The sequence below is a fragment of the Canis aureus genome, chromosome 14 (genome assembly GCF_053574225.1).
Source record: "Canis aureus isolate CA01 chromosome 14, VMU_Caureus_v.1.0, whole genome shotgun sequence".
NCBI lineage: Eukaryota > Metazoa > Chordata > Mammalia > Carnivora > Canidae > Canis > Canis aureus.
This window is the reverse complement of record NC_135624.1, coordinates 44207067-44230350: the sequence shown is the minus strand read 5'-3', so window position 1 is coordinate 44230350 and position 23284 is coordinate 44207067. Positions and strand designations below refer to the sequence as shown.

The following is a 23284-nucleotide window of genomic DNA, read 5'->3' as shown; positions in this document are numbered from 1 at the left end:
CACAGTGAATTCCTTATATTGTCATCAACTCTGATTTAGACCTGCCACTCAGGAACACTTGGTAGCAGAGGTGGTTTTCACAAACACCAATTTCCTGTTCTGTGCCATCTTCTTTCATTCAAAAAATCTCTCTGTGTAAAAATTGCAAATGCCTTTTGGCTAAGTGAATGTTAGCAGTTGCCTCTCTCTGCATTTCACCATATTATCAGCCTTTGAGTAATTTTTTTAGCAGAGAATAGACATGACACTGCCCAGGGGACCTGCTTCTGATTTTATTTTCTAAGAAAGACATATCAGTTTGGGCAGACACTCTGCTCTTTTCACTTTTGTGGGTTCTTTCCTTTCAAGAGAACTGGACAGATTAATAGTGTCCCACTAGTTACCAAAAGTTACATAATTCTGCATTCATTAACTCTCTGTATAAGTTTAAAGAAGGATTACAAATTGGGAAGATAACCAGATCCTTAAAACTGTCCTTGGTTAACAAATTCGTGATCAGATGTATGCAGCATTTTCTGTTACTTCTCTAAGAATATGAATTAAGGATTTAATTTATTGATCTCCTAATTAAATGTCATAATCAGAATACATAAACATGAAATTTAAATGTCTAGCTTACAGTTTAAAATAACAAGACTTTTTCCATATAAAAATTATAAACTATTTTTAAATGTAATTTAAATTTAAATTAGTAAGGAATTCTATCATTTTACATAAACTTTGTTTAAAAATAATCACTCACTAATATTTTTTTACTCAAAAAATCTTAAAAATAAAACTATTTTGTTTTTGGGCTATGAAGTTTTATTACTTTAATTTTATACTGTCAAATTTTTTTAAAATATTTATTTATTTATTATTTATGATAGACATAGAGAGAGAGAGAGTGGCAGAGACACAGGAGGAGGGAGAAGCAGGCTCCATGCTGAGAGCCTGACATGGGACTTGATCCCGGGACTCCAGGATCGCACCCTGGGCCAAAGGCAGGCGCTAAACCACTGAGCCACCCAGGGATACCCTATACTGTCAAATTAAGCAAAATTAAGCCACTGGCAAATACAAGCAATGGCATATTGCTTGTATTACTATATGAATGGGTCATTAAAATACATGATTTCTCTTTTAAGCAGAATTGAGAAGACCTTTGATATGGAGAAGACTGAATTTTTGTATACTTTAGACTCTGCCCTAAGCAGAAAGAGAGGAGACATGGTAAAGAAAGTAAGAGCTAAGGGATTCACGTGGATCATAGTGAGTCAGAAACAAGCCCTGAGCGAGTATTGGTGCTTAGAATCCACTTAGATACTCCAAAGATAAAGGGATAGGGGATAAGAGCAATACCATTGCCTAACCTCAGGGATTTTCCAGTCTAAGGAGACAATTGATATGCATTAAAAATAAATGAACCATACCAATGAGAATAAGCAGTGATGAATTGAATAGTTCATATTAAGCCACACTTTGAGTTCAAAGTACTGATCATAACGGACTTCACTCATGAGAGTCCATTATAATATTGCAACAGATGAAAGAAATCTTGGAATTAGAGCAGCTAGACATCATGTTACAATGCCACTTTTACCACTTTTTATCTGTATTGCTTTAGAAAAAATTGCATAATTTACTTTTAATTTTCTTATCTGTAAGATGGGCTAAAGGATTTGGTTTTTGTTTCATTTTGTAGAAATGAACTTTCTACAAGTAGACCATTGATGAACTACCATAAATAATAATTTAAGGACTCTTGGGCTTCCAGGGAAATCTCCGGTCCTCAAAAAAAGAAGGAAGAGGAGGAGCAAAGAGAAGATGGAGAAGAGAATTTGGATAGTGTCTATAAGCCTAGCCCTCTATGGGGGCCGACACTAATAAGGGAACTGAGATAGCCAAAGTCAGATGGGAAAGCGAGGCTGTATTATCACAAGACAGGGGAGCCAAGCTATAGTCTGCATTCGTCTAGGGCTACTGAAGGAAAGAGTATCAATTTCCTGACAACCTGGATGCAAGTAGAGAAAAACCAAATTCTCTTTGCAAGAAAGTAATTTATTAAAGAAATATTTCAAGAAAAGAGAGAATCACTATATCGGAAAAGTTCAAGAGCTTAACAATCAACTTTTATAAAAAACATATAACTAAATATAATAATGATAAGGTCTCCATTATGGAATTACAAAAAAATCAAAAATAAGACTGAAGTCAGTACTGGTCAACAATAGCATATAAGTAGAGCTCAAATTTCTGCTTTCTTGTTTAGTTCAAGAGGATGGCCAAAATGTTGATTAGGCTGAAGCTTGAAGTCTAAAGACATCATATGTTCATGGTAAATTTTCATACCCACTAAAAAGAATGAAAACAGAGTTTATAAATCCCATATTAGTTGAAGGAAAAATATGAAACCAGAATAAAAATATAATTAAAAATTTTAGTCAAGAAAAAAGAGAAAAGAAAAAGGAACAGAGGATGAAAAGGAAAGTGAAAGAAAATAAAAATTAAAAAGTAAGAGATTAGTAATTCACATAAATATAAATGGACTGAAACGTCCAGATAAAAATCATTGATTTTCAGATAAGATTAAAAATAAAAATCCAACCAAACACTACTTACAAAAGTCATATTTAAAACTTCAGAAAAAAAAAAAATAAATAAATAAAATAAAACTTCAGAAATAGGGATGCCCAGGGCTCTCAGTGGTTGAGTGTCTCCCTCCAGCTCAGGGCGTGATCCTGGGGTTCCGGGATCGAGTCCCATGTCAGGCTCCCCGCATGGAGCCTGCTTTTCCCTCTGCCTGTGTCTCTGCCTCTCTCTGTGTGTGTCTCTCATGAATAAATGTATTAAATCTTTTGAAAAATGAATTTTGTCTTGCTACACTAAGTATGACCTATTTATATATATATTTGTAAATATTATATATATTAATTAACACTGCAGATGTAGAGGAAAGCAGTTGATTTTTCTATGTTGCTCTTTTACCTAGCCTGCTCTAATCTTAAAGAGTTTTTTTGTTGTTGTTGTTCTAGATCATATTGCCTCAAATAACGATGCTGCTTTTGTCCCTTTACAATATTTCTACTTATTTTTTATTACTTATTTTATTGGCTGTACTCTTAAGGAAAAAAATTGAACAGTAGTAATAATGACAGATATTTGGGGATGATTTTTTACTTTAATAGAAATTATACCTATCAAGCTAAGAAATCCCTTTTTCTTCCAATTTCTAGTTCACTATTAGAAAATTAAATCAGGAATGGATATTGGCTTCTACTCAATGTTGCTTCATATCTACGTAATGTTTTTGATGATGAAGTTGCTTTCATTTTTGAGATAAATATCACCTGGTAATGATTCATTTTCCATTTGTTATGTTGTTGGATTAAAATTGTGTTATGTTTTATTTAGATGTTTATATCCACGTTCAAAAAGTAGATAGACCCATAGTATTATTTTCTTTATGTGTGTATGGGGGGGGGTTGTTGTTGTTGGTTGGTTGGTTGTTTGGATTTAAGATCAGGGTTATGACGCTGGTTTCCTCACAGAACTGGGTAGGAAATTTTCTCTCGTTTTCTATTCTTTGGATCCATTTGTATCACATAGATCTTGTCATTTCCCCAGAGATCTGAATGACCAAAGGAAAAAGAATTATGGATTTCCCTCTCTTTCTCTTTATTTCTATGTCATTAGGTTCAGTATAATGATGAATAAGAAAGGATGTGATGGGATTCTTAGTCAATCTTGTTATTTGCAAGAGTGCAATTTGCTTTCCTTCTGAATCCAAGCAAGTCCTGGTTGGAACAGAGTACGTGGCTTCGGGGGCTGTAGTGCCCCCCATTCCTACCACTTTACCTAATGCTAATGTAAGATGTTTACACTTGGCTTTGAGTCTGTCTGAAATCTTACAGTCAGGAGGCATCCAAATACTATATGCAAATAAGGTGGGAAAGGACTGGGACACTTGTGGCCATCTGCCCTGCTTCCTAGATGCTCCCTTGTTCTCTTGGACTTCACTCATAAAACACAAGTTCAAAATGTCAATTGTTGTTTTAACACTGCAACAGCAAAGCATTAAACCAAGCACGCAGCCTTTCTGAGTGGGGAGCCATAGGTTGCAAACCCATGAAATCTGCCCTGATCTTTTTAAATTATTAAAATATAGTTGCATTGGGGTGTCTGGCTGGCTCCGTGTGAGGAGCCTGAAACTAGTGATCTTGGGATCATGAATTCGAGCCCCACATCAGGCATAGAGATTACTAAATAAATAAATAAGACAAAAAAAGTAGTTGCATACAATGTTTTAGTAGTTTTAGGTGTACAATTTATTGATTTGACAATTCCATACAATTCTCAGTGCTCACCACAGTAAGCGGAGTCACCATCTGTCACCATATAATATTTTTACAATACTAATGACTATACATCCCTAATACTGTATTTTTCATCTTCACAACTTGCTTATTTTATAATTGGAAGTTTGTACCTTTTAATCCCCTTCATCTGTTTCACCTTTCTCTCGCATCCCACCCCGCTGGCAGCCACCAATTTCTCCTTAGTATTTAAGAATCTGCTTGGGATTTGTTTGCTTGTTGATTTATTTTTGAGACTCTACATATAAGTGAAATCAGCTGGTGTTTGCCTTTCTCTGACTTATTTCACTCATATAAGACTATCTAGGTCCATCCATGTTGTTGCAAATGGCAAGGTCTCATCCCTTTATGGCTGAGTAATATTCCATCGTGTATGAATGCTACATCTCCTTGACACTTGGGTTGTCTCCATGTCTTGACTACTGTAAGTAACAGTGCAGTAAACAGGAGTGAATGTATCTTTCCAAATTAGTGTATTCGTTTTCTTTGAGTTAACTACTTAGTAGGGGAATTATTGAATCATATGGCATTTCTATTTTTACCTTTTTGAGGAATTTCCATACTCTTTATCACAACAGCTATACCAATTTATATTCCTACCAACAGTGCACAAAGGTTCCTTTTTCTCCACATCCATGTCAACTCTTTTTATTTCTTGTCCTTTGAGACTAGCCATTCTGACTGGTGTGAGGTAGTATCTCATATCTAACGAAAGGAGGAAGATATCTGCAAATGATATATTTGATAAGGGGTTAGTATTCAAAAAAACTTACATAACTTATGTAAAAACTTATATAACTCAACACCAAAAAAATAATCCACTTAAAAAATGAGCTGACGTCCTGAAAGACATTTTTCCAAAGAAAACATACAGATGGCCAACAAACATAGGAGAAGATGCTCAACATCACTAATCATCAGGGAATGCAAATCAAAACCGCAGTGAGATACCATCTCACACCAGTCGAAATGGTTGGTATTAAAATGTGTCCTGTTTTTAACCAAAAAGCTAGTTAGAAGCTACTCAATTATTAAACCATATTTTGAATAATTTAAAATGTCCATACATATTGAATATTTAAAACATCCAAATAGGAAAAATAAGTCATTATTTTTATCTCTGTCATTTAGGGATTTTACCTCACATTAGTCATCCATTAATACATATCCTTCTCCTATTTTCAGCTTACTACTTTTTTGACTTGATGTTTTTGTCTTGATAATTTGTAGTATATATGTTTTATTGATCACTTATTTTGGTCCATTTCATTTTTTACTTCAATTTTTCCAAGCCTGCTTTTTATTTTTATTCTTTTAGTAGTTAAAGAATTTTAACTCATGCTTCACATTTTTTCCAACAGTATGTAGCATAGGGGCACCTGGGTTAAGCAGGTCAGGTCAGGATCTCCGGGATCTGGGATCACCCTGCGTCTGGCTCCCTGCTCAGCGGGGAGCCTGATCCTCCTCCTTACTTGTGCTCTCTGTCACTATCTCTGTCTCTCCCTATCAAATAAAGAAATAAAGCCTTTAAAAAAACATGTAGAATTAATGTAGAGAATTAATCAGGATCTATTCGCCTTCCCAGTATCCATAGGATATTATTAATTCCTTTCAACCTCCCCTTCACAGTCTTCACATTCCTGTTAAACAAGAACAGGAATGTTGTTTAACATAACCCTATTCGTATTATGACTTAGTTATTTCTTTTTTCAACAATTTTTCTTGCTCTTTGCCTACTTTCTTGGACTCCGGGAACTTATTTTTGGGGATACAAAGAAGTATATGCTCAAAAGCCTATCTGAATCTCCACATGGATGTGTTAACTTGTCTATATCCACTGGTTTCACTCTGAGTGAGCTCATGGTTTTTCTCCTACACGGAGTTCTCCACCGGTGTCTATCACCTCATTATGGCAAAACCACCTAATTTATTATCAAGGCCAGACACCTGAGTGCCATCATGGTACAGCTGCCGCCCTCATGACTTTCTCTTCTTACCCACCAGCAGTTCGCCACTAAAATCTAGTGGTTTTTGCATTCTAGAATTCTATACTGTTTTCACTTCTCCCCATCACCACCACCATCACCACCCCCAACATCTTACTGCACTTTGTCTTTATCTCTCACCTAGAAAATAGGGAAAGGCTTTGAGTTGCTGCTGCTCTGTCTGCCTACAGTCAGTCTCCTCCCAAGCCATTCTTTTCCATGGCAGGGTGGTAGTCACAAAATACACATTTGATTTTGTTCCCAGCCTTGTCTCTGACTTAAATTGTTCTCCTATATTCCCTTTGTTCATCGGAAAAATGCTAAATTTCACAGGGTGCCTTATAAGAACTCAAATGTTCTAAGCCTCTGTGGTCCAGATTGGGCCATGTTGCATAATTGTGCCCCCTTTATTCAGTTTTTTATGATTTTTCATGCTTCCATGCAAATGGCACCTTGCTCATGCTCCTGTCTGGCTCCTCCCTCCCCCAGTCATCCAGTGCCTTCTATAATTTCTTTACCTTCACAATCCCTTTCTGAGCAAAGCCCTTCCTTTACATTTTGCAAAACCGAACTTCCTAAAATATGCCTTCATGGTATCAGTTAACACCACTCTTACTGCAGTTACAACTCTGCATTACTTTGTGTGATTGTTAAATAAATGTCTATCATCATCATTAGACAAATTAAACATCATTGTACATTTTGCATATTTCTCCCATTGTTTAGCCAGATGTCTTCCATGTATTGAGTTTCAACAAATAGTAAATGTATGAATCAACAAATGAATAAGTTGATAGTCGTTTTCGCTGGAGTATAACCTTGGCAAATTCTTTCAGTGAGGCTCTTTGGATGATCAAATGTTTGACTGTCGCCTACATTTGAAAGCCAAAATAACAGAATAAGTCTCTAAATTAAAAATACTTATTTTTTTTCTAAAACCTAAATGAAGGTTTTGACTCAGTCTTCTAGAAAACAAGAGTAGTCAGTGAAATTTTCAAGCTGAAACTTTTCCTTATCTTTTGTCTGTAGGATGCTTTATTTTCTTCTGGAAGTTTTTAAAATTCTCTGTTTACCTTGAAAATAAATTCCTTCATAGTTCACTGAGACGCATTTATAAAGGTATGACTTTTTTTTTTTACATTGCTTGAAACTCAGTGACACTTTCAATCTGAAAAATATGCTTATTATAGACAAGGGACACCTTCTATAATGTATTTTGTTATTATTGCCACTGCTTTCACTCTGATCTTTTTTTTTAAAGAATCCCTATTATTTAGATATGGACATGCTGGATTGATTTTTTTTTAGAGAAAGAGAGACAGACAGTGGGAGGTGTGCACGAAGGGGCATAAGGAAAAGGAGAGAGGGAATCTTAAGCAGGCTCCAAGCCTAGGGCAGAGCCTGACGCGGGGCTTGATTTCACGGCCCTGACATCAAGATTTGAGCCAAAATCAAGAGTCAGATGCTTGACCAGCTGAGCCACCCAGGCTCCCTGGATTGATTCTTCTTATTCTCTATGTATGCGTCATTTTGCCACAAATTCTAAGAAATTACCATGACATTTTATACAAGACTATTAATTTTATTTTTAACCATGTTCTTCTGTGGTTCATTTTGTCACATTCTACTTTGATAATAAAATATTTGGTTTCCCCCAAAAAATGTATTTTCTTAGTTGTCAACGCTTAAAAGACTTGCTATCCTATTTCTTTCGGAGGATTCGGAATAGAATTTTTAAAATTTTCTTCTGTTCTCTGATCTTTTTGTTCCAGGCAAGATATTTTTGTTTTTTATCCAAGTCCCTGTCTTTAATGCTCTTATTTATGTAATAGACCTATTTTTTGCTTTGTTTTCTGTTGTATTGATGAATGAATGTCTAAGTTACATAGTATGGGTAGATGGCATAGGCTTAGCCCAGCAGATTTTCAAGTATCTTTCTCCAATAGAATATTGTAGTGCCTAGACTTTGCCTTACTGGGGAGAGGGGGTAGTATGTCTTGACTGGACAACCTTATTTTAGAATGCAATGAAGTTTAACTGGTATATCGACTGAGCCCATCCCAACTACATATACACATTACCCACCTCTTACTTGCAGTCAAATCAAGGAGAGGCTTTTGTTTTGGTATATCTTTTACTGGGTATATCACCTTTCTCTTTACACACCTTTCCTTCCACCGCCTCACCTGTATTAGACATCAGAATTGCCTCAAAGCTCTTCTCCTTCATCCATTGAAGGGATTATCCCCAGAGAAGTCGTTGATTCTCTTTAGAGAACAATTGGATTTTTGTCCTGGGATCAGTGCTTCTCCTGCCTTCTACTTAGTGAAATGGACCAGCCCAGCCATGTAAACAAGGCCCAGGTCTTCTGATAACTGACCTAAGATTTCTTTAATTAGTTTACTCTGGGCTTGCGTTCTACTAAATTCTTCTTCTTTTTTTTTTCCCCCTGTGAGTGTGTCAAGCTAATATTTTCTCTACTCATCTTTATTTTTTTAAAAGATTTTATTTATTTATTCATGAGAGACATAGAGAGATAAAGAGAGAGAGAGAGAAGCAGGCTCTATCCAGGGAGCCTGACGCAGGACTCGATCCTGGGACTCCAGGATCATGCCCTGGGCTGAAGGCAGGCACTAACTAAACTGCTGATCCACCCAGGGATCCCCTCTACTCATCTTTAGACTGATCTCATCTGCTGTCACCCAGTATTTTTTTGTTCGGTTCATGACGGTCTTCTTGTTTTCTAGCACTGTCAAGGATTTAGCCCATTTGTTCTCTCTCTTCCCCATTTCCTGGCCATAACATATTAAAAAGGTTTGTAAGAGATTAAGCAACTTAAAAAAATGGCCTGCTATCTTCATTCAATCTCCTCCATTTCTTTTTCTGGTCCTTCTAGACCATACTACACTAGGGTGGAATATGTTCTGTAGTCTCTATGACATCAAGCATGAGGCCATATTCCCTAATGATTTTCAACAAATACATAGTACTAATAAAAGTGCGGCGGGTTTAATTCACTCCTTATAATTATTTTGTTTTATAGAATGCCCTGTGCTAAAGGGTAATATTTTTAATAAAATTTGTATTACCAAAAATTGAATCACAAAACAACCTTTTTGCTCTTAATAAAATACTTAAGTTTAGATTAATTTGGACTCATAATAAGGATTTTTATTATAAAGTTTTACTAGTTATATGTGTATTTCTGCTATTACACACAAAAAAGGATAGATTACAATGGAATATTACTCAGCCATCAGAAAGAATGAATATGTACCATTTACATCGACATGAATGGAGCTGGAAGGTATCATGCTGAGTGAAAAGTCAATCGGAGAAAGACAGTTATCATATGGTTTCACTCGTATGTGGAATATAAGAAATAGTGAAAGGGACCATAAAGGAAGGGGGGAAACTGAGTGGCAAAAAATTAAAGAAGACAAATCATGAGAGACTCCTAACTCTGGGAAACAAACAAAGGGTTGTGGATGGAGAGGTGGGTGCGGGGAGGGGGTCCCTGGGTGACGGACATTAAGGAAGGCAGGTGAAGAAGTGAGCCCTGGGAGTTATACTCTATATCGGCAAACTGGATTTAAATAAAATTTTAAAAAACGGACAAATTAGGAGAAGAAATTCAATAAAAACAAACATTAATAATTCTCATTTGCTCCTTGATCCACACACTCAGAATCTTCTCAGTCTTCCATATAATCTTTTTGACCTTGACCTTGCAGTTCTACTTGTAAAATCGTTCACAGCACATTAAGGACAAATGGAGCAGCCAGCCATTCAAACAAAGGAGCTGGGAATCTTTAATCTTTCGTTAAACATATTCTTTTTGTACTTCTCTAATGCTGATATATAGTCACTGTTGTGTTAAAATCAATCATAATGTAACTCATAATTCCCAATTGGTTAGCGATCTTTATTTACATTTCTTGTAATTGAATAAAAGTAGTCCTAGCTTAGTTCTTTGTTATGGAAAAATTTGCCCTGAAAAGAATGCATATATTTGAATTTTCATCCAGACTCTGCATAATTTGTTTAAATAAGTTTTCATGTAGTAAGCAAATAGTGACCACCCCAGATCGTTTTTCACTGAACTACACAAAGTCAAAGCAGAATGTTCATTTCCATGAATGTTACGTTTTCGGAGCTTCATGGAGAGTTGTTTAATGCATCCTACTGGGTGCATACACTGTAGTAATGCTTCATATATTAAAAAATTTCTACCTTCAAGCTTTTAATGCATGACTATTAATGCATCTTGTAATTAAACACGGTTCTCCAAAAGTATTCCCAGTGCAAACTTCTTCCTTTCCATAGCCATTTTGACTGTTCCACACTGAAGGTATCGCCAGTACATCTTTTTTCTCTGGTAATGGTTTCCATTAGCATCATTCACAATCTTTTACTTTTAATCTGTAAGGCTTTAATGTCAGAAAGGGAGATTGATGTTACCGCTGCTGTTGAAATATTAGGTTTAGACTAAGTGCACTGTAAAGTGACATGAGAAGTTCAAGGTGTCTCAGTCCTAACAGAATCTACTCATTATTTAATTAGGCTCTGAAAGCTCTTAGAAGAAATTTCTGGCCTTATGTGAAAAACCTTTCAAGAGGTGCACATCACTGAAAGCTTCAGTTGTAAGGGTGCCTTATCGTACAAATATAGTTCTGATATTTTGGAAATTATGATATCTGACAACCACGAGTCTTCAGATAATTCCCTCATCCCCTCTGGTTTTTCTCTGCTATAATTCTACATCTATTTATCTGTTTTCCTGATTATTTCCACCCTGTAAATGTTACAGTGGAATTCACATCATAAAAACATAGTTTCTTTAAACCATATTTGCTTCTTGACCCGTGTTTATCAAATTAATGTAAAAATTTTTAAGTGGTCTAAATCCACAAAAATATGCTTTTCAGAGCATATGGCAACATAAACATTTGCTTTAAGGTAGAAAAATCTTAAGTTTGATAGAGTTTTATGGTTAAGGTGTGCTGGTCCCAATAATGGTCACAAGGAACTGAGTTAGAAGGCACAGTCTGCATTTTCATACATTTAGCCTTTTTAACTTATTTCCTGTTAAAATAACTAGACATAATATTATAGTATTGTAAATGATCGAAAGAAATTCTGACACTTGGTCCAGTCAGGCACTTCGATCCCCAATTTTTGTACAGCTGTGTGTCACAGTTCAATCCCATCAGATGAGGAGGACTTGAAGCTCATATAAGTGGTTCTAGTTTTAGTTGGGACTAAACACCATTTTTAGATTCTTGAAGTGGTGTTTCTCAGAGCTTAACTCGGTGTAAGCTCTGAAGCCTGGCAGATGAACCTCTGAATCCCGCCTCTGCCGTTTCCAAATGGGACCCGTCAAATCACGTAACCTCTCTAAGCCTTGGTTTCCTCATGAGTAAACAAGGCGCGATAGGCCCTGACTTTATAAAGTTATTGTGAGATGTAACCAAGATGGTAGGTATTTGCCTTTAGCGTGGTGCCTGGCCCCTAGTCGGTGTTCAGTAGATGTTTAATGTCACTCTGCTCCTGTACTCACTTGAGTAGCTATGAACGGAGAGAAACGATCCTGGTTGCATAACTAAGTTTGTTTCTAAGCCCATTGTGTCCTTAACTAATGGCTACACAGGAAGAGATGACACACACATGTTGCCATGGGATGGTATGAAACACTTGCTACTACACATCTTGGTGTCTGCATTTGACCATACTTCCATACTACAGTGTGTGTATTGTTGGCTTTGTGTGTGTGTGTGTGTGTGTGTGTGTGTCTGTTTTCCTTGCACCTTTATTTACTTCTTAAAACAGATCTTTTGTCCCAGGTCACAGGAATGGATGAGAAACTCAGTGTAGAGCAATAATAGCATTTTATCCACTCTGGTCACAGGTTCTAAGGTAAGGATGGGGGCCTGTGGACCTGCTAAGTAGAGTAAAAGTAAATCCCTGAGATTTCTTAAATTGTATATATTACTGTTACAGTGATTTGCTCATAAATACACCGATTATATTTTTTCTGCTTAATATAAATTTCCCCAGATTTTCTGATCAATAACTTGAAATGTGCATTAAAAATTTAACTTTATTTTTTTATTTTTATTTTATTTTATTAAAAAAGTTTTTTTAATTAGAGGTCAATTTGCCAACATATAGCATAACACCCAGTGCTCATCCGCCCAGTGCCCCCCTCAGTGCCCATCATCCAGTCACCCCAACCCTCCACCCACCTCTCTTTCTACTACCCTTTGCTCATTTCTCAGAGTTAAAAAAAATTAACTTTATGCATTTAGCATTAGGTGATAGAACTCTCCAATGACAATACAGTCAACATGTCACCCAACTTGCTTCAGAAGAGAGGCTTCAGTTACATTTCAAAGTTATACGCATCTAATAAAATATCTAAACAGGTGTATACAAATGATTTTTCTGAAAAGATAGATATTTTATTTGGTCTAAAATACTCGTTTAACAGGTGGAGCTGGCCAGAGGGATTGTGGAGTCAGACACCCAAACTCTGCTGAAACTCCTTTTCTGCTCTTACTTTCTTCTACTGTACCTGCTGCTGGGGGACTTGGTCATTGGCAGTCACATCTGAGAACTTTTGGGCCAGACATGTAAAGACCTGCTTTTTCTGTCCCATCATCAATAGTTTAGTGTTCCAGGGATTACCCTGTTATTAATCGACTCAGATTACTTGTCTCCCAACCCTCATCCTTGCTTTAGATTATGGGGCTGGGTTGGTGAGGTATTAGGATCGACTAGTCTAGGTTATAAATCCATCCCATCGCCTGGGCTGTGGGGTCTGTTACATAAGATGATGGACAGGAGCACCAAAGATATTCTCAGACATACACACACACACACACCCAATAAAGAATTTACTCCATTTATGTAAGTATGCTATCAAAAATCAACCTATAATTTGAAGACAAGAATCCATGTGATATTTAGGATAATATCAATATTTCCAGTTTGGCTTGGATAAGAGAGTGGAAGTAATAGAAAACGAGTTTTGGAGTTTAAATTGGGACTGCACCTTAGTAAGTCTTGTTTACAGGTCTAGAAGATTTGGCTCTGTTGCTGAAAGCCTTGGATATTTTCTGAGAACACGTACTATAATGAGAGCTATATTTCAGTGCCCTGTAGCTGGGATTTTAGTTTGGATAGTAGGTGGTAGCTAATAGAGATGAAAAGATCTCTAGAATTTCAGTAGATTCAGGAAGAGGTGAGAAGGTTATTACGATAGGTTCAATATGAGTTAATGAGAATCATAAGCTGGGGAGAAGACTGAAATGAGGGGTGAGGGAGACGTCATCAAAGTATGCGCAACGGGATTAGGTGGCTGTCACCTGAGCAGGGAATCAATCGGGGACAGGAATAGAAATAATGAAGACTAAGACTGCAAACCCAGCTGATTATGAAGATTGTGGTGCTTTTATGAAAAAGAAAAATTGTAAAACATCGCAGGAGGAGCTGATTTACAGGGGAAAAAATAATGAGCTCTTTTTTTTTTTTGGCATATGGTATTTGAAGTTTAGGAAATGTCCAGAAGGCAGTAAATTCAAGGTGCTAGAACTTCACAGAACTATCAGTTGCTAGACTTGCATGTGCAATCAATTATGGATGAGAGACAGTCCTATGATTACATGTATATGTGTGTGTGTACAGACACGCACGTACACACATGTGTGTATATATATACACTGTGAATATGTGTGTGTATAGTATGTGCGTGAGGGCAGGGGGGTGTAAGTATGCATGTGTCTAGAAAGAGACAGAAAATAATCTTTTGTGGGAATGTTACTGTGTAGAGTGAATTGGGATGTGACATTAGGAGACTATAGACCTCATTCCTGCAAATAATGGTTAATTTTTATAATTAGGGGAAACAGACTAGAAATGATAACTGTTTTCTAAAATCTTAGAGGCTGTTAGTTGGAAGAGAAATAGGATGACAATCTGGCAGAGACTGCAAGAGATGAGATTTTAATAGAGGAACTAGGATCCTGTAATTCAGATCCAACAACCTCCAGTTGTTAAGGATGATATTTTCACTCATATAAGGACCATGACTTAACATCTACCGAGGGCCAGACGTGCGACTAAATCAACTTGTATTAGTTTCCAGTGGTTGCTGTAACAAATTACCATGTTAATAATGGAGGTTCTTTTTGGCGGGGGTGGGGGGGTTGAGGGAGGTTCATTTCTTTTTTAAACAGAGAAATGATGAATGTGCCCCAGAAACCTAGCTCCCATGAGTGAAATGTGGAGGTCGGTTTCAAATGTAGACCTGCTACAGGGTGTCTGTGACTATTTTGCATGTGATCAAGCTTCTGAAGGGACAAGGACCACGTGATACCTTTTCTACTAGAAATATTTAGGTGCAGCAATCCAGTACCATCACGGACGTGACCTAGAGTTCTTCCACAGAGCGAAGAAAATAGGTTTTCCTTGTTATTTATGGTTCGCAAATACCTTTTACTTCTCTTTAAAAGAATAACTCGAAAGGAATAATATAGGGACCTTCCCAAAGGAATATTTAGAGTAACTAGAGAGACTGTAAGCCCCTTCTTATCCTCACTGGCAAGGCTTATCTTCTCCTATGTTTTTTGCTTGTTCTTGTTACAGCTTGTAAGCTTAATTAAACTCGGCTTTATCTTTTTTTTTTAGTTAAAACAAAACAAAAAGAAATTCCGTGGGAATAAAATAATTCCCGATGGGCTTAGACATTTTTTGGTAGGTCATACTAATTTCATTTAATTCAGTTCAACAAAGAGTTGCTGAATCGGTATGAGCCCCGGTCATGGGGGTGGTGCTTCAGGGAATAACAAAGATACAAAAGAAAAACAATCTCTGTACCCTAGTGACTGACCAGTAGGTCGACGTGTGCTTGTGCGTACAGAACAAAGGGATGAAAGTTAAAACTAGTATAGAAATGACTATTATTTAAGATAAAATAGGCTCCATACTTTGAAATGGATTCAAACAAACTGTGATGGGTCATTAAGAGAGCAGGGAGGTTCTATGGAAGGCTTTATGCTGAAAACACCCTTTGACATAGGCTTTGGAGGGTATGGAGCGAGGAAGGAATACAGTCCATGGGGAGGAAAATAGGCAGAGATTAAGTAAGGCATTTACCGGAAACAGCAAGTATACTTGGGCTGTTATATGGGAACCACTACAGAATGGCCTGACATCATCATTGGGGTCACGCTGAGGACAACCCTTAATGCCAAAATGTGATATTCACATTCCATTTCATTCTTCCTGTTTGGAAGGTTTTTGTACAAGTGAGATACTCGATGGATTTAGACTGCAGGAATATTTATTTAGCAACATTGCAAAAATAGTTTGAAGTGGGACCAAAGTGCAGTCAGAGAACTGGTTAAGAGTCACAGTAAGAGGTAATGAGAAACCTGTTATAAGTGGTGGAAATGGGAACAGAAAGGAAGGGATTGATTTAAGAGCCCCAGTAAGGTAGCATTAACAAGACCTGGAAGTAATTGGAAATAAAAAATGATTCCATTGGGTAGCCAAAGGTGACCTTGGAGAAATAACTACTAGGAAGACACAGATGTATAAAATGGAAAGAAGGCCATAAGATTACTTTTGAACTTTTCAACTAAACATATATTTTCTCTGACGGTTTTTCCTAATGCTGCATTACATTTGCTTATTCACTTTATTAGTACATTTGGTTCAGTGACAACACAAATCAGCTCCTGAGCTGAGTGACACAAGGAAACCTAAGACACAGTCCCTGACCTCATGAAAACCATAACCATTCTGAGGAAGATAGGACACCAGATGGTGACTCTGGGACACTTATTTGTATGGGGATGATGAGAGCTTTCTTACCTCTCTGTGGTCATCTTGGTGAATATTTAGTGACATAGGAGGCCGTGAATGTTCATTCAGGAATGATTGATAGAGTAAGTAGTAGATACTACAGAAATTCAGAGGAGTAAAGATCATTTTTTAGTTTGGTCAAGCAGTTACTCTGATTAAGCCTTCATGGTAGGGCTATAAAAGTAGTCTCCACCTTCAATGCATTTACAGTTTAGGCCTGGGAGACAGACACACTGTAAATAAATAAGTGCAATCAAAAGTTAACAGATACAAGATGGATCCAAAAAATGCACTAGAGACCACAGCATGTTTATCTTTCCAAATTACAGTTCTTTTATTTTCTTTTTTATTGTCCTTCATTCATAGAAACAAGTAACTAATGATGGTAGAGACTATAGGAAACATAAAAAAGTGAATTCAATTTTTCTCATATAAAAATTCATCTTTATTCAAATATCTTTTTATTCTAAAATGAACTCATCTCCTTTATGATGACTTAAGTTTCAATTTTGGGTGAGAATTTAACTAATGATTTAAAAATTATGCCCATTCCTTATTATGCCATCAGAGTTCGCTCCAACCACAATTTACTCCTGCTCCTTCCTTCTTATCCAATTCGAACTTTACTTACAGGTGTGTTACTGTCACCCTAAGCCTGACCTCCTTGTGTGTGTGCATGTGTGTCCTCTAGTAACTAACACTATGCCTGGTACACAGTAGGTGCTCAACAAATGTTTAGAAAATCAAATAGAGTTTTTTTTTTTTCCCTTTTGACTCAACAGCTTAATACCTGGAGACATGTGGTGCTAATATTTAAGATGGATTGGTTCATTCTGTTCAAGTAGCACATAACCATTCACACACCATTGAATTTAGTGCTATTAAAGGGTAATTTCCCTTCTGGGAATTGTGCCTGTTGCAGATATATTTTACATATTCAGTCTCTTTTATCATCACTAGGCAGGTAAAGAGATTAAAATAAAAGTTTTTTTTTTCAAGTATACAGCTGTACACGTAGACTGCATTTGGAAATGCCTGTGTATCCCAAGAAAAAATATGGAATTACTCTTATTCAACATCCTTACACCCAGACTGACCCAGAAGTCACCTTTCTTCTTTAAAGATGAAAATACTAACATTTGATGTCTGTACTGCAATAGCCACTCAAATGAAATAGTAAAGCTCTAATTTCCTCCTTTTTGTATCAGTGTAATACAACTCAATGGAATTAATTGAAAGCCCTGTTTTGACCGATTTTACAGTTTGGCCCATCATGATACTTTCAATTTGTTTCATTTTGTTTAGTGTCATGTTTTTACTATTGCCTTTAGTTCACACATTTTAATAGCTTGGAAGAGAGCTTTTGTGTTTTATTTCCTCAAATAAGTTCCTTCTAGGGCATGAAAACTTAACACTTCGTAGCCTCTCAAATCTATTGTAGAGAACTTCATGGCAAATTGCTTCAACATATAGTCTCTCCCTTCTCATTACACCTCTGTGACTACGTATTACTATTCTTATTTGATTTTTACTAAAAACCTAAGGCCTAAAGAAGCCAAGAGACACCTGGAACTCACGTGTCCCGTAGGTACCTTGAGTAGAGCCAGAGTGGAAGTATTTGGGTTCTTCCAAGAGTTCTCTCAATCTTCAGATAAATAAATCGGCCACATATGACCAAATAGCACTGGATATTTATGCTGAGTAATAATAGCTAACATTGTGAGCATTTACACACTCCTAAGTGTTCTAGATGCATTAGCTCATTTAATCCTTACCGGGATTCTGTAGAAAGAGAGGCACAAAGAAACTCTCCCAAGGAAAAGACCCCTAGTAAGTTGTTGAGCGAGAGGATGCAAGCCCGGCCAGGCTGCACTGTGTCGCCTTAAATGTCACTCTCATTGCTTGTGCTTCCATGACAGGAACAGGTTTAATGAAACAAACGTAAACTGATAATGCCTTCTAACCTACATTTCCTATCAGGAAGCTTCGAGAAAGTTATCCTTGAGCCCTGTAATTTTTTGAAGTACTTTGATGGAAATTGAATTTGTTTCCACACTCTAAGAAGTAATTTTTAATAATGGTCCCTCTTTAATGTTTTATATTTAATATCTGATTAGAATTTTACTGCCTGGAAAATTTCTTCCTAGTCATTGCATAAGTTAGTGTTACTGAACTTGGTAACATAAATGTTGGCCAACCCCACCAAAAAAAGACCAAATTTTAGAGAGGTCACATGATGAGCACAAAGTGCTTTGTTAAAGTGGCTTAGCCAAGCTCAAACCCAGATCTTCCAAGGCCATTCCCATATTGAATAAAGATGTGAGCATAATAAATGAGCATAGTGTATGTGTGTGTGCATGTTGTATACTGACTGTTCCTTAAAAAAGTAATAACCTGGGGAGAGGCATGACCTAGTTAGCTGGTCTTCAAGTCTCCTAGGCTAGGCTGTCATTCCCTTGAAATATGATCAACTCCTAGATGAAAGTCCTCGTCTATCTAATGACAAATAGCCAAATGAAAAGATTTAATTGTCCAAATACTTTTTGGAAAGTTTCTAGGTGTACATATGTATTGGGTATTTTAAAATAATTAATTCCTTTTAAAAGTTAACTCTTGAATAAGTAACAGATTTGCTTATTCATTGATTCATTGCTTATTCTAATAATTACTGGTGAGCTTATTTACGTGATGGAAAAAAGCCCAGCTGGTAAGACCACCAAATCACATTTTGTTTTCTTTTCTTAAACTCAATCTGATTCATGCTCTAACTCACAGGGCAAAATGCTTCTAGGAAGAGCATGTAGGTGTATGTATTTTATTCTATTACTAGCTGAAGAGACACACAGAAGTTTCTGACACACAAGCTGTGCCCGTATTTGCTTAACGCTATTTAAATTATTTTTCATCTTGTGCTCAGGGCATTTCATGTGGCTTTGGATCATTGAATGGAATAATGTAAAATTAAAGTTTTAAATTATCCCTGGAAGCCTACAATTAGCAGACATCCTCAAGAAAACTAAGCAACTAGAGTAAATCATTATTTCCTCTGAAGTTATTTATTTTTCTTAAATTTCACATCGTAAAAAACCCATAAATCATTTTATTATTGTATCTTAGCCCCAATTTGAATGCACTAACTTATCAGTAATTATTTAAAGTATGCCTAATCAAATAGGAATAATAATACATAATATGTTATGCATTATTAAAAATTCTTAACATCAATCAAAAGGAGACTATTTGTTACTCCCAGTGATTTATACAGAGAATTATCATAGTATTCTGTGCATTCGAAAGTGTGGACAAAAAATTAAGTCAAGCAATTTCCTTGAAGTCATAGTATAAACATCTGAGCCTTTTTGGTGTGCTGATGAGAGCCCACCTTGCCTAACAATAGCTTATGAAATAGCAGGAGTGAAAAATAAAGGTGTAGGTTTGTTGTTTCTGGTTAATATCTATACCTATTCTAAGTTCTTAAAAATGTTCCTAAGATGGTAATAAATTCAGGTTCCCACTTCTTTTTTTTTTTTCAGAGTTTAAAGTCTATACTGGGAGATACTGTACATTTTAAATAGTGTATAAAATATCATAAAAATAGCCTGTGAGCTTCACCAGAGCACCTACTATGAGCCTCCTCTAGATCCTAACATGGTACCTGACACTCGGTGACCTCAGCAGAACTCCGTTGGCCAAACCAATCAATGCCTTCTTCCAAGAAGTCTTCCTGGATGTTCTGTGTTATTGCACAGGAGCAATTCATTTCCAACACACGGATGTTACATTCTCCTGTAATGGGCAGTTTCTGCATGTGTGTGTGTTTATTGGGAGGACAGGAGGAAGCTTATTTCCATGAATAAATTGTGATGCCATTAGGCATAATGGTTACAACACATGGACTTTAGATAACTCTGTACCTTCCCTAGCACATATACTTGATAAGCATCTTTCTCCCAGTGAATAAAAACAGAATGAAGCATCTGCTTTCATAGTACCTAACACGTACCCCTTTTCTGTGCTGTCTTCCATTTTGATGTTACTTTTCGGCCTTGGTGTCTCTATCAAATGCTCTATTCCCCTGCCTGTTAACTGAAAGAGATTTCTCATCACTCCATTATCCCTAAATATAAATTGGTTTCCCCAAGTATTTGCAGTTAATCATTTAGTCATTATAGGGAATGAAAACTATAGATTCTTCTGGAGGGATATCTGGTTAAAGTAATGTAGGAGATTGACAGAAAAGGAAAAAAAGCATTCATTTATATCCTATTTTGGAGTAGCCTCCTAGACATCATGCTAGCTTGAGGTCACACCCACAAAAAAGATTAGATAAATAGATGCTGCACCTCCTCCACCACCCTGAGCTCCACATAAACACACATACATGCAAACCCTTCAGCAAACTTAAAATCTCCCAGAGTTGGCCCTGAACATCTGCACATCAGAAAAAAAAAAATCACAATGATACACTCAGTTGTTGATATTTACTATACTAGACCCTTTTGTACAGTATTTCATTTCATCTCAATCCCATGAGGTGAAGTGCTATTACCCCATTTTACAGATGAGAAAGTTGAGGCTTAGAGGAGCCATGCATGTTGCTCAAGGCCACTAGACTATTTGCCAGAGAGCTAGAACTTGATTCCAGATCACTAGGACTTGAAACCCATTTCCTTTTCAATATTGTTGCCCCTAAAATCTGATGCTATTCAAACACTGATCCTACAAGTAACACTGGAGAGGATGAGTAGCACCAGGGTGGGTCCATTAGTCAGGATCTCAGAAGACAGAGAAGGCACATCCAACTGAGTAGGTCGAGAAAAGGTAAACCGACGGTTTACAACCTAGTGGCAGTACCCTCGTGCCAGTTACAGTAGACATGGTTAAGGCCTGGAGGCCTGAGGGTGTGGGCCTCTGGAGTATGGAAAGAGAGGTAGCAAAGGGAGGGAGGTGGGAGGGGAGACGGAGGTGCCAGGCAAGGCTATACCTCTTGGTCCAGGAGTGCGGCCAGATACAGAGATCCTGGGGGTGGGCTGGGCTGGGGGCATGGTCTTGCCGGTCTTCATCATTGGCTGAATCCAACTGGAAGCCAGAAGACAAGGGAGCTTGAGGACTTACTTTGTGCCCATCAGCTGAGGACAGAGGAATGTTCAGAATGGATTTGGGTTAGGCAGCAAGGAGTGTTAGCAGTACATCTTCTCTGCTCCCCAAGTTATCGATGATCTATTAGGGAACAAATGCTCATTAAGAAAACCTCCTAAACTTGATCATACCCATAATTAATCGGCATGCTGAGTGTTTCAACGTGCGTTAATCGAGGTGGGTGTTGTATTTCATCCCCAAATATAAATAAACTATTGCAACATTCAACACTTTTTTTTTGAAGATGAATGTTTTTGGTTTAAAATTTAAGAACGATAAAGCTTATTTAGTTTGACCTTCCTACTACTTATTAGTTGTTCTACTCAGTTTTCTTTTTCTCCTTTCTTTTCTTTTTAGGACCACCTCAGAAAATAGTGTCCCCCAAACAAGAACATGAAGATAGGAAACACGACAAAGTGACAGATAAAGGAAGTGAAAGTGGGACTTCCTGTAATGAGCTCTCCACTTCCAGCTGTGACAGCCACTCAGAGGCGAGCACTCCGCAGGACAACCCACCCAGTGCCCAGCAAGCCACAGCTCACCAACCCAACACCTTGACATTGGATCGCCCTTCCAAAAAAGCACCTGTGCAGTGGATGCCCCCGCCAGACAAACGCAGAAACAGTGAACTCTTTCAGACGCTCATCAGCAAGTCCCGGGAAACAAATCTATCCAAAAAGAAAGTCTGTGAGAAGCTTAGTGTGGAAGAAGAAATGAAAAAGTGTATTCAGGATTTTAAAAAAATCCACATTCCAGATTATTTCCCAGAGCGCAAACGCCAGTGGCAATCGGAACTGCTGCAGAAGTATGGGTTATAGTAATTGTCGCGTTCCTGCGGTATGTCGATGACATTCGATGTTTACTACAGTGTCACCACCTGACTATATCCTAACGGTGGTCAGTGTGATTCCTTGCTGCTCTTTCTTTTTGTGAACAGTGGATGTGGGACAGTATTTTCTTTCTCTCCTTTTTTTTTTTTTTTTGGTTGTTGTTGTTGTTTTAGAAATATGATTTTGAAGGAGAAAAATAAGTGTTTAATCAAAATGGCATATCTGACTCAAACCATTTTTGCAAGAATGAAAGTAAAATGTGCATGATTAAGAAGCTTCAAATCTTGATTTTTGAACTGTGGTCAACTGGATATGTTTGTCATTTCGTGACTCACCAAAAACAAACCATCCTATCACTCCGACTAAAATGACAATATGGGTGAAGCAACATCAAGTAAAATGTTAGATGATGGTTTTGGGACCCCAGTCCAAAACTGTTTAAATGTTAATGCAATAAAACAAGTATTATTTTTGCATGAACACAATGTAACAAATAAATCACAAGACGTAGGGAAGATCTGTTTGTTGCTTGGGAAGAAAATATTACAAAAAATAAAAATAAAAAAATGTTTCAGGCAAAGCCTATAAATGTAAACTGTCTAGGAGGTTGATCTTATTTGTTCTGGATCTGTGATATTTTTGTGTATGTGTACGGTGTTCTGTATGTTAAGATGGTGTAAATATGCCTTATGCTGTTGTGTTATGGCGCTGACATTCATATTAATGCTAGTCATGATTATTTCTGTGAAATGAGTCCTTACATCAGGCTGTGAAAATTGGTATAATGATCCTCTGAAAGATCCTATTATCATGTTAATCAAAATAATCGAGGGAAGTGGTAAAGAGCTTTATGTATTTATTAAAAAAAGGAAAATATATTAGAATTCCTTGATTTCTGTCGACTCTTCTTTGAAAATGCTCAAGTGTCACGTTGTCTTCAAAGTCCCTTTAAAATTCCAAAAGCTGGAGAATGACATGTTCAACCGTGATGTTGAGTTGTTAGACTTTTCACATAATTCGAAATGGACATGGAGTCCGATCCAGATAGCCCTGGGATTGATTAATAAACCCATAACCCACAAGAGAAAAAGACTTCATCTGAGGATGC

General features: G+C 37.0%; 1 protein-coding gene across 1 annotated transcript in view; it reads left to right on the top strand.

Moving 5' to 3' along the window:
* The window catches only part of KCTD8 (potassium channel tetramerization domain containing 8), a 197225-nt gene extending 174165 nt beyond the window's left edge, over positions 1 to 23060 (top strand). Inside the window, exon 2 of the mRNA XM_077847885.1 lies at positions 21704 to 23060. Coding sequence (XP_077704011.1) covers positions 21704 to 22164 — 461 coding nt within the window. The 3' untranslated portion in view covers positions 22165 to 23060. The remainder of the gene's footprint in view (positions 1 to 21703) is intronic.
* The last annotated feature ends 224 nt before the right edge of the window (positions 23061 to 23284 follow it).